Below are 12,876 nucleotides of genomic sequence, written 5' to 3' on the forward strand. Positions count from 1 at the left end.
CACATCCCTTTCCCATTTTCTATTCCTTTTCACACCTGTATCTAAGCTGCTAATGGGGTAAAACAGAGGGTGAAGAGCCAGGTCTGTCAGGAGGGGTTATGGTTGTTTTGTATCGTATACAGCTGAATAAAGTTTTTAATGGGAAGGGGAAAAAAGATTTGGTAAAAGTGACTTTCTACTATGAATTGTGAATGTCGGGGAGAAGTCAAACATTGTGGCCATAGCACCCGCTGTTGGTCGCGGTGAGCTAGAAGTCCGGCCGGAGCAATACCGACCATTAACCATTGGCTGCAAGTTTTCATATACTTTTTCAGGTAAAATAGCTAGCATGTAAGCATTTTATCAGTCTTTAATTGTGTGCCGTGAGTTATTGTTTGGCCTTTATTGGTTTAACGTATTTTTTTTTTTTTTTTTTTTTTTAATAGTGTATTTATCCCCTGGGATACACCCCCTTGGATAACATAATCACGAACACTCCAGACTTGAAGAATCTGTGCCCAAGCAAACAGATAAAGAGGAGTTTCTCAGAGCTGTCGCCCCCATCCCAGCCAAATATGAAGCGATTAAAGTCTGATCTGCCACTCCTTGGCCAGTACAGTCCCATAAATGCAGCTACTTCTGCTAAAGCTGAAAGCAGTACATCTGCACAAAGTGTGCCACCATGGGAACATGATACACCACCTTCAGAAATATCCCAGTGCGGTTGGACTGAGGATATAGAGGTTACAAAACTAAATGTGCCGGAAACTGCAGATTTATTCAGTTCTACACCTGTTCTGAATAGATTTTGTGATAGACTGCTGCAAAGTGAAGATGATAGAATAATAGATAAGTCCTATAGCACCAATGATGCTAGTAAGAGCTCAAATACGGTATCTGAAACTGGGGATCTAGAGGAAAAGGAACTCAAGAAGCCAGGGCCATCTCCTTTGCCTGAAATGAAGAAAAAATTGAATCCCGATAACAAGATCACTTTGAATGGAAGCCCAGGCATTCTGGAAGACAGTGAATTATCTTCAGAATCTGTGTTATTTTCTAAAAGTAAGGATTTGTCTACTGGGCTCCTGCAGAATCGGCTCTGTTCACAAATGAAGGACAGTAAAGTGTCACCTACCCTTTGCAATGGAGAGAGTGCTATGCCGGTTTCTCTGAGTTCTTTGGGAGATGTGGAGTTGGCACAGTCATGTGATGTTATACAGAAGACTCTACAAGATTTCAGTGAAAGCAGGGTCTCCCACTTACTGCAGTGCACAGACAATGTACTGCAAAACACAGTTGCTACAGAAGATGGCAGCTGTGCAGAGGATAAGCAACATAGAGGTTTGTCAATACCTTGTGAATTCACTGAGGACAGTCAGTCTACATCATTTGAAAGTAAAGTGTTTACTGTTCTAGAACAGGATAAGTCTGGAGAGAATTTGAACAAAACTTCATTAAAATCTGTTTCTCAGCATCATGTTGAAGCTGCTGCTGAAGAGAACAAAAATAACCCAGTAGTAGCATTAGAACCCGTGTTTCACTTGCCGCAAGATTCTTGCGAAATGATAAGTGCATCCTATTCACTGCATGACTTTCAGCCCCCGTGTTTATCAGACAATGGTTCTGTGGATGTGTGTGAGCCACTATGCTCTATGGCTTCTGTTATGAAAGCTATTGAAGAGCTCACAGCTGCACCTTTGAAGGTCTGTCCCTTGTCTGTGTCTCTACAGCTGGAGGAAGGTACAGAGAAAATGCATGTTGAAACAACCTCTTCTCACTTAGTGGAAGATATCCAACCTGAATGTTCTTTAGAAGTGGATTCCTCATTGAATTTGCTTGGCACATCTTGTATGACAGATGCTGCTGTGGTCTCTAGCAAGGTTGTTAGTCCAGAAGGAGCCTCTTTATCGGAAAGTCATTTATCAGACCAGGCTGATATCATGGGAGACTGCCAGCAAAATGGCTCTGAAACAGCCACTACATTTGCTTTACTGCAGGAAACCCTTCCAGAGTGCCAGTCACAGAAGTGCTTAAATTATGTGCCTTTAACCCCTTGTGCTACACCATCTAGTCCCATAGAGGAAAACAGTCCTTGTGTGGCATCTGCAGAAATAATAATACCCAATACTCTGAAGTCAGAGAGACTGGATCGGATTTACAGCTGTCAGAAGAGTGTCTGTAATGGAATTACGCCCTTAGACTCCCCTCCAGTGACTAGGTCTGTGCATGAGGATTCCTCCCTGATAGGGATCTGTAATACAGTATGCTCTGTACCTGAAAAAGAGGACAGTAGCGCAGAGAAAGAGATCACACCTTTACCAGACCATTCTTTATTGGGGACTAAGAAATTGAACCAAGACTCTATGGAACCATGTGCAGTGAGCACACCTCTTCGAAACATTCAGGCTGCACTCATTATGAAAGATAATTCTGTCCTTGATGTCAATGGTTCTTCATATAATAGAACTTCTGCAATGGATGTGGATGATGGAGATAATGCTAAAATCCCTGCCCCCCTGACGAACAGCCAGTTGGAGAACAATGCAAGTGCCCAAACGCCTTGTTCACAAGCAGAAGATCTAGTAGAGACAGAGGCCTGTCCTTTGCATGATACAGTTACTGCTATAGAAGATTTTGGTAGTGGAGACCAAGATGATGCTCCACTAATAGATTCACCAGAATCTAAAAGAACCCCTAAGAAAACTTCCTTTGAAAATACTCTCCTACCTGACCTGTTGCTAGACATACAGCCCGAGCACCGCATGGAAGATCAGTTATTAGCAGTTCCCAGTCCTACATGTGATGCCGATCTAATGGAAACCATTTCTGCAGATTGCAAACAGCCAAAAGGAGATAAATTATTGCAAGCTAGGCTAGACAAGCTATGTGTTCAGGACACCGACACAAATGAGATGGAAGTAACAAACCCAAACGTCAGTAATGATGATATTCAGAATAGTATCCATTTGTCTAATACTTCATCTTCAGAAGGCACTCTGAGCAATGAAAGCATTGAAAGTGGGTCCTTAGACCTTTCTGTAATGAATGCAGAGCAAAGTCCTTCCGATGAGATACTTGAAGCCAGGACTTTCGAGAACTCCCAGAGACTCCTGCAATGGAAGAACCGAAAATCTTTATGTTGGTTAGATTGCTTATTATCAGCTCTGGTGCAGTCCAGAACGCTTAGTTTCTTTGTCGCAAAGCATGGAAACGATAAGGAATCCCTCATTCTCAACCTTTTTGCCAAATACAAGGAAGCCACTGCATTGTGCAAACAGATTACCAAAAAAAAACAAACAGGTGAGCTTCCTTCCACCATAAATTTTTATTCACAAGTTAAATTGGAACACTTCTTTTAGTAATAAAGGATAGACATGTCAGATTTTTAGTTTTGCTTGTCTCCCGGTTCTTGATGTAGTTATCCTGTACTGGTATACTGGGTAACACAACAGCAAGAAATCAGAATGAATGTAGATGGACACCCAGTCTGATGCTCTAATTTTTCCCACTCTGTTAATTTATGGTGCTTTTGTAAAAAAAAAAAAAACAGTATAAAATGTAAAATGTCCCCAATGTAGCGACAGGGAGAAATAAAAGCCCATTCTGGAATTTGAATGGAACACAGATACTAGTCAATTTAATGGCATTGTGTGGGTAAAATATGAATAAAATAAGCCTTGTGTGCACAGGCATCAGTTAAGTGGATCTCCGGAAATGTTGTTTGTTTTCCCACAAACATTTATTTCAATATTAGATTTGGCTTTCTCCTTGTTTATCTCTGGTAAATTATACACAGGTATTTCTGCTGTTGTGTACTCTCCTTGCTTTTGGGAATTTCACCAAGCTAAATCCTCATCTATTTTTCTTGTAGGAAGGCCAACCAAATCTGAAACCTGTCTCAATAAAGTCCGAATGCACATATTTGACACATTAAAGCCACTATTGAAGTGTGAATTGGGTAAGAATTTTTGTTTGATGTTTGGTTGTATATTCGCAATGTCTGGTCGGTTTTATTGTCTTTCCCTTTAGAGACGTTTTTGTTGTATTTTAGAGCAGCTGTAAATGGCTGACATTGTCTAGCGTAAGGGGCGACTGTAAGTGAAAACAAAGTGTGCAGCTTTGAGTAAAGTTGATTAATGCCCTTGCTATAGATTTAGGCAATTTACATACCTCCAAAACCCAACTTAAAAACTCCCAGGTATTTCTCTTATATTCACCGACCGACATAGCGCCTCTCTGTAACTAAATGGGTTGTATAGCCTGCCATTAGGAGAAACTAGGCAAAATTGTTACACAATACATAGAACTTTAATCCCGCCCCAGGGGGGTGGGCCCCCGTGCTATCAACCCTTCCCACTGCTCCAAGCAGCTTCAGTTTTTATTTTCCCTAGCAAGGAGAATGACCTAGAAAACCCTGCGGGCCTCTCGGTCCATATTTTTGCGCAAGATGAAAGATCATGAGATCTTCTATCAACTGCCGGCTGGGTGACAGGCTGGTTAATGATATCCTTGTAGTCTCCCCAGTCCAGCCATCGAGCGTGAGCAGGCTGCAGCTACGGCTCGGCAGGCCACGACATGCCTCGGCTCCAGAGGTGGTCGGTGAGCTTCAATGCTCCGGGGTATACATATGACCGGCTACTGATGTCTGGATCACAGTATACCGAGGCCAGCAGCCACCCTGTAACTGCGCAGGAGTGGGTCTGTGATGGCATGTCTCCCAGCTCACCAGGACTGGTAAGTATGGCTCTCCCTGCTTCGGTGGGGTGAGCAGCTGGGCATTTCCTGGGGGGTCGATTTGGTGGCCACCACACCTCCCTATCTTCTCTCCCAAGTCCCTATCGCCCCCCCTTCTGAGGGGGGTGGCTGCATACGCTGTCGGCGGTGTGTGTGTGTGTGTCGCTGTTTCTCACCTGTGGGGGTGTGTCACTGTTTCTCACCTGTGGGGGGGTCTGTGCGGCTGGCGTTGGTCCTGGTCCAGGTCTGGGGGTCCCAAAACACGTTTATGGAGGTTGTTATGACTGTTAGCAGGCCGTACGTTTTTATTTTTTGCTCTGTCACCCCATGGCGCCATTCCGGTGGCCATCTTGGATTTGGGAAAGCTATAAATTCCCCTGGTGAGCTTCAGCAGCCATTTTCTTTAGGATTCCTATTGATTACATTGGCGGCCATTTTCATAAAGCCTGAGCGCTTCTTTCACCGCTGGCCTCTTGTGGCAGCATTACATGTGCTTTCTCTTGCTGCTTCCTGTATCCACTCTGTGTGTGCAGGATGCTGGATGGCTCTTTGCTGAATGCTGAAGCTGCTCTGCAGATCGTTGCACCGCTGGTGGGAGCTGCTGCTGCTGACAGTTTTCTCCTCTCTTCAACTGGGAACCTCCTAGGGACTACAGGCACTACTAGTGGCATTCACAGAACGCCCCAGGGTGGTGAATCTAGCGCTAAGTACCCCCCTCCCCCACGCGGCAGCAGCAGGAGGCTGGTACCTTCACTGTCCTAAGTCCCCTTGCAGGTGGCAGACAGGCTAGGGTCAGCATGGCTTCAGAAACTATTGGTCCCTATTCACATCACTTGAAGGTTTGGCAACAGCTGTTTTTTATTTTATTTTTTATTTAACATCCTGACTCCTGAGATTTGTCTAAATAAAATATAAATACATTAAACAGAAAAATAACTAGTCTTTCCCTGTGGCACAAATCACTTTTAATCAGATAAGACCTCCAATCCCATAATAATTTTCACCAAACTTTTTGTCATGTTACTGTACATTATTTTTAAATCTCGGTTTGGTTTGTAAAACTAAAGTTTTAACCCCTTTGTCACTGGAGGCACCTCAGTCAATTGCTTTAAAACTTTCATGTGCAGTTTATTTTTTAATTAGGTGGCACCCCTTCATTTCAGGTGTGTACGAAGTGACTAATACGTTTTTGGACTATTCGGACTGCAGTCTAGTGTAAATGGAATGACAGCTGCCAGGTATGAAATTGAGTGAGTAGGTTATGGCTTCTAGAGTAAATGTTGCTGAATCTAATTCTCAGCAAATTAGCCTTGTTTTATTGTACATTGGTGTGCCACCCACATGCTCCAGGCTATTTTATAGAACTCTGCAGCATGGTGGAAATGAGGCTTAAGAGAGTCTGCTCTTATGTGGCAGAGGTTTTGCATTTTTTTTGCACACGTTTAAAAAATAATTTTAGGACCTGAAGGTTACACAAAACCCCCAAATAGTATTATATATTTTCTGAAAGCAGACACCCTAGAGAATAAAATAGTAGTAGCTCCAATTTTTTATATAACACGATTTTACTGCAAAGGCCTAAGGAGATGCAAAATATTTGTAAAAATCACTCTTTAGAAGTCTAGGGCAAACAAATGCAATAAATTACGCAAATTTTTGGTAAAATATAAAAGACGAGGTTTCTCTGAGTAAATAGATACCAAATATGGCAAACCTTGTCATTTTGCAGGCCCTCACAAAGTTGACAAACTTCAGTACCCTATATTTTCTATAGGTGACACTTCAAAAGCCCCTATATAATTATTGCTCTTACTCCAGTGTGTGCGGCAATATGTAAAGTGTATCGCAATCTACGTTTTCATGCGTAAGTGCCCCCGACAGGTGTGTTTACAGTTGTGCTTTCTTTTTTTTTGAGGGGGCTGGGGGTTGTGTTATGTGCCTAGGTGTAACTTTATTTTTTAGCAAGTAAACTTTTTTTTTTTTTTTTTTTTTTTTTTTTTTCATCACACTGGGAGCAGAATCTCCTATGTAATGGTGTGCTTTTTTTTTTTTTTTTTAAGATAGGTTCTCTTTAACCACTTCCCGACCAGCGCACGACGATGTACGTCGACAGAATGGCACGGGCAGGCATATTGGCGTACATGTACGTCCAATATTCGTTGCCGCCGTGCCATCGGGAGCGCGCCGTCGGCGGCGCGCTCCCGCGCTGGTCGGGACCCCCGTGAGTCCGGTCGCGGGACCCGCGGACTCGATCGCCGCGGGCATCCCCGCGATCGTCTCACGGAGCGGCCGAATGGAGGAAATGCTGTATAAACAACATTTTTCCATTCTGCCTAGCAACTAGTGACGCTGATCTCTGCTCCATGTGATTGGAGCAGAGATCAGTGTACACTAAATGAAAGCCCAACCCCCCACAGTTAGTAACACACCCCTAGGAACACTTAACCCCTACACTGCCACCCACTGGTTAACCCTTTCACTGCCAGTGTCATTTACACAGGAATCACTGCATTTATATAGCAGTGATTACTGTATAAATGACAATGGTGTCAAAAATGTCCGATGGGTCCCCCACAATGTCGCAGTCACAATAAAAATCGCAGATCGCCGCCATTACTAGTAAAAAAAAATAATAAAAAATTATTAATAAAAATGCTATAAAACTATCCCTATTTTGTAAACGCTATAACTTTTGCGCAAACCAATCAATCGCTTATTGCGATTTTTTTTTTTACCAAAAATATGTAGAAGAATACGTATCGGCCTAAACTGAGGGGGAAAATGTTTTTTTATATATTTTTGGGGGATATTTATTACAAAAAGTAAAAAATAATGCGTTTTTTTTCAAAATTATCGCTCTATTTTTGTTTATAGCGCAAAAAATAAAAACCGCAGGGGTGATCAAATACCACCAAAAGAAAGCTCTATTTGTGGGAAAAGACGTTAATTTTGTTTGGGAGCCACGTCGCACGACCGCGCAATTGTCAGTTAAAGCGACGCAGTGCCGAATCGCAAAAAGTGGTCTGGCCTTTGACCAGCAAATTGGTCCGGTCTGAAAGTGGTTAATAAGACCTCCACATTGATTTCTGGCTATGCTAGCCAGAGAAAGTGACAGGGTGACCCAGAAGAGACGTCGTACACCTCGCTTTCCAGGTCACCAACAGGAAAGTGAGAGTGGACATGTGTCCGCACACCTCTAGCCACTGTGTCAGTCCCAGGCAAAGCAGAGCCTGATATACAGGACAGGGGAGCTGTTACTGGGGGTGTGGAAGCAAACAGGCTGCAGCACAGCCACCCAAAAGACTCCTACCTGTCAGATGGAAGCAGTCTGTTTTACACACAAACCCAGCCACCCGATTGTGTGTAAAAAAAAAAAACCCAGTTGTCGGGTCTGTACGTTTTAAAGGGTTAAGGACTGCATATTTCAGTGACTAGAACTAAATTTAGGTGCTTCTCTAGACTTTTTTTTTTTTGTAACATCAGTGCAGAAAAAAAGGTATCAAGGGTATCTTTTGACGAAACAGCAGCATGTGCTGGGAAATGAGGAGGGCACCAGAGAATTGGTGCACTTTGAAATTTCTCATCAAGCAGGTCTGTGTTCTAATTTCCTGTGCACTGTCATACCAGATTTTAAGGTGTGCAAAGCTAACATAAACTTATTCATTCGAATATGTTCTGAGGTGTGCATGGCCGGTCAAAGGGAAAGTGTTGGGAGCCAAACACTTTAAGCAGAGGATTCTTGTTATAGGTCAGTGTTGCAAAAACAGTGCTTGAATCCATCTCCCTTACAAGTACAGGACAGACCAAAATTAATGTTTACAACCACATGCTAGTTGTTTGAATAAAGGTAAGAAACAAAAAGAAATCGCTGAAGTATATAGTATGGGACAAGCTGGATATTCAGAGACACTGGGCTACCATTAGCTGATTGTTGTTCTTTAATGACCTCATGGACCATAGTGCGTCAGGTTTTTCTGTCCTCTACTGCCTCCCGGAGCTTGCATAACTTCATGTTCATTGTTTCAATGATGTTAACTATCCATCTTGTTTTCTGTTGTCCTCTTCTCCTTTTTTTTTTCCTTCTATGTTTCCCAGCATCAAGGTCTTTTTTCAGTGAGTCTTCTCTTTGCATTAGGTGGTCAAAGTATTTAAGTTTCAGTATCCTTCCAGTGATTCAGGGTTGGTTTCCTTCAAGATTGACTGGTTTGCTCTTCCTGCTGTGTCCAAGGGACTTCTCCAACACCATAGTTTAAAAGCATCAATTCTTTGGTGTTCAGCCTTCCTTATGGTCCAGCTTTCACAACAATAGGTTACTACTGGGAATATCATAGTTTTGACTATACAGCACTTTGTCAGTAGGGGGAGGTCTCTGTTTTTTATAATGTTGTCTAGGTTTGCCATTATTTTACTCACAAGAAGCAAGTGTCTCTTAATTTCATAGCTACAGTCACCGTCTGCCGTGATCTTGGAGCCTAGGTAGATCAAATCTGTCACTGTTTCCATTTCTTCTCCTATTTGCCAAGTGGTGGGACCGGTTGTCATGATATTGGTTTTCTTAATGTTCAATTTCAGGCCTGCTTTTAACTGTTTAGAAACTGCCAAATTTTTGTTGGATACGTCCCTTGGATACGTACTTGATATAACTATCTCGGAATCAATGATTTGGCCCCCTCCCACCCCCTTTTTATTAATTTTTTTTTGGGGGGGGGGGGGGGGGTAGATGTCATGGTTCATTGCTTATCCATTGCTTGGGGATGTCCCAGGGTCCGTGAATAATCCAGCCTGTACCCTGCACTGTACAATTCAGATAAAAGTAATTTGGCTTGTCATTTCCCTGTCCTAGAGTACAGGACATAGTTTACCCTTTGTTTTGTTCCTGTGTTACTCTGCACTGTTTGCTAGGTTTCACAGAGTGGGGGTAGAGTTTATAGGTGTATGCCCAGGGGACATGCCCAGCAAAGCTTTGCCAGTGTCCAATCTCCTCAAGGTAGCCACCTATTATGAATATACAGCCTTTGTCCTGTATTGTACTCGCACATAGAGTTTACAGGCAAGTCAAATTTCCTTTTATTGCCTATTGTCCAGTGTTGGCCTAATCATAATGGCAAAAATGGTAATGAAAGGCTTTGAGAAACTCCGCAGCATTTGGCATCTGCAAACAAGATACATATCACAATTTTGTACTTAAAAGAAAAAGTCTAGCCTGGGCGTTTTAGGTTGGCCTTCTCCTCTGGGTCACAGTAGTGCAATTTTGTTTGCAGCGCGTCATCCCGACTTCCCAAGTCTGGATCCGCCAGCTGCCTTGATTGATGGCAGCCTCAGTGAGCCGCTGAGATGGCCGCTCCCCGTCCCTTCACAGCTCATCACTCTGAGTGTGGAGAAGCAGAGACAAGAGATGCCGAATGACAGTCTCGGAAATACTCGGACAGCTCAGAAACACTCGGCTAAATGCAGTACTGCACATCCCATTATCTTGAATTGTGCTGGTTTTGTGAGACAACACTCGCAAACCAAATCAGAATAAAAAAAAAAAAAAAAAGTTGCTTTCAAAACACTCGTTAACCATATTACTCGTAAACCAAGGTTCCACTGTACTGTAAATGGTTACTAATCTGCTTTGTTTACACCTTGCTGTGTATCCCTCCCAACCCCCCGTTGGATAAAGTACATGTAGCTGAGTGCTTCATAAATGTAGTTATGCAGTAAAAAGGGAGGAGGATGGAGCGCTGGTGGGAGCTGCTAGTGAACAGTCATAAGATGGTTGCTAAAAAATGGGGATGAGAAATGACTGGGGTTTTGTTTTTTGTTTTTTCCCCGTTTGGCAATTCAGAACAGTTTTTACAGTTCAGACTTCTGTTAATAAGTTCTGGTGAATGTTGTGAGTGGCAGCCGGCTCCAGAGAGCAGAAGAGACTCTGTAAGAAAAGAGAGGTAGAGCAGCTCTGCTCTGAGAGTAGTATGTCTATTAAAACATGGCTTTATTTATAATTTAAAAGATGTGCACTCACATTTGAGTAGATAAAAACAGGCATAATAGATCTCAGTGGCCATCCTCAGCTATCATCCGGCATCATGCTTGATGAAGGAGCACGCATGCTCCGAACGCGAGCACTGTAGCTACGCCCCCCAATCTCAAGTGGCGGACGTTCTCCACCTGCTGACGTGCTCATTGTAGGACACAAACACCCCGGAGCAACAGACGCCGCTGGAAGCGACCGGGATCTGATCCCCCCCCCCCCTACTACAGTCCAGCAAGACACACCGGATGATAGTTGGGGACGGCCACGGAGGTCTATTATGCCTGTTTTCATCTACTCAAATGTAAGTGCACATCTTTTAAATTATAAATAAATTTAATTATAAATAAAGCCATGTTTTAATAGACATACTACTCTCAGAGCGGTGCTGCTCTACCTCTCTTTTCTCCATAAATGTAGTTATGAAGTCTGACCTGAAATGAATGGTTTGTATTAGCAACAGGGCTTCTTTAAAAAAAATTCTGGTTGTGATCTGCAGCAATATATGCAGCAAATTTTGTAAAGCCTATTTGACCTGATCAGATCAGCTTCCTCTACCCAATGGAAGGTGGTTGGGGCAGGATTTCTTGTATTGAATCAGTGTGCATTGTAACAAGTGGTTGCCATGTTTAAAGCCCATAGATATGTGAACCGAAGTAGACTTGAGGCTGGGTTCACACTGCTGCGGTGACGAGATCGGATGTGATTCGCACCGCACTGCAGTGCAAATCCACATCCGATCTCTGTACGATGCAAGCTCAGCCATACAGATAGTATGGATGAATTCACATCGCATCCGGCCCAAACTCGCACAGGACCCTTTTTTTGGTCCGCAGCAGAATCCGATCGCATGGGTGTTCACACCATGCGATCCGATTCCTGTCGGAGTTTGCAGATCGCACTGCGATATGCGAACTGATCTGGGGGTGTCATTAACGTTTCACTGACACTCCCAGCAGTTCGCATAGGGCAGTGTGAACTGCCGCTGGGAGGCATGCGATACGGGAAGCCGCAGCGGATTCGCAGTGTTCCTGCATCGCAGCAGTGTGAACCCAGCCTGAACAGCAGCTGCACTCAGATGCACCAGCTGTTCAGGGCAAAATCAAACCAGCCACTGAAAACAACCTTTTTAAGGCTATGTTTCCACTATTGCGTCCCCAAAGTTGCGTGATTATGCCGCAATTTTTTTCCGTGACTTGAAGCAATGCCTGTGTATTCTTGAGGTCTATGGACCTCGAGTCGCATCAAGGAACCAAAATAGTGCAGGGACTACTTAGAAGTTGCTGCGTCTTGAAGTCGCACATATAAACGGTACTCATTGGAAATCATGGGGTACGACTTGTCATGCGACTTTTCAGTCCCAAATCGCATGAAAGGTTCCACTAGTGGAAACCTAGCTTAAAGTGAACCTGTCACTTTATCTGGTATTGGCAAATCAATAGTTCAGTTAAAGCTATGATACAGGGTGTGTGTATAAACATTGTGTGTGTGATACTATAGAGAAGAGTTAAAACCTCTTGCTATTATTATACCCTGCTGGTGGAAACTGACGTCAATCGTGGAGCTCAGTGATTGGACAGTGGATGGCTATAAGTCAGAGCACATGCAATTAGTCAATGGTTGCCTCTAACGAACTGCCATATATTTAGCTTTATGCAAAAGCTTGGTCTTTTGCACTCCTTAATAGAAACAGGTCAGATAATTTACTATGCACACTTTTTTGATGGAATTAAAGCTTTCAGAAAAGCTTTCTTTACTCCATATTTCATCATGATGCCTCCTGGGTGCTGAATGGGTTAACACTTTGCAGATTTTATATGGACCCTTTATATGATCATCGTGTAATAACGGGTTTTCTATTTCCATTCACAATAGGACACAAAGAGAGTCCGGTGTTTGCTTTTCCTCTGCTCCTGAGACTGGACCCAGATTTTCAGAAGCTCTTTGTACATTCTTTTACATGGAACTTCAAATGTGAATCCTGTGGGTACACTTACCAGGACAGGTGAGTGATTTTGTATTTTAATTGCAGATAGACATTTCAAGTCATTTCTCACTTTGACACTTGATGTAGACTGAATATGAATGAATGAATGAATGAAATACTTATATAGCGCACAATGCGAACTGAATCGCCTCTACTCGGG

At 43.1% G+C, this 12,876-nt stretch overlaps 1 protein-coding gene across 1 annotated transcript in view; it reads left to right on the top strand.

Annotated features, from left to right (window-relative positions):
- Nucleotides 1-12,876, top strand: part of USPL1 (ubiquitin specific peptidase like 1) — a 143,342-nt gene that overhangs the window by 111,508 nt on the left and 18,958 nt on the right. Inside the window, exons 4-6 of the mRNA XM_077484487.1 lie at nt 426-3,279; nt 3,851-3,937; nt 12,605-12,734. Of these exons, the coding sequence (XP_077340613.1) occupies nt 426-3,279; nt 3,851-3,937; nt 12,605-12,734 (3,071 nt within the window). The remainder of the gene's footprint in view (nt 1-425; nt 3,280-3,850; nt 3,938-12,604; nt 12,735-12,876) is intronic.

Source organism: Lithobates pipiens, unplaced genomic scaffold (assembly GCF_037356315.1).
Source record: "Lithobates pipiens isolate NorthernLeopardFrog02 unplaced genomic scaffold, aLitPip1_a1.2 Scaffold_16, whole genome shotgun sequence".
Lineage (NCBI taxonomy): Eukaryota > Metazoa > Chordata > Amphibia > Anura > Ranidae > Lithobates > Lithobates pipiens.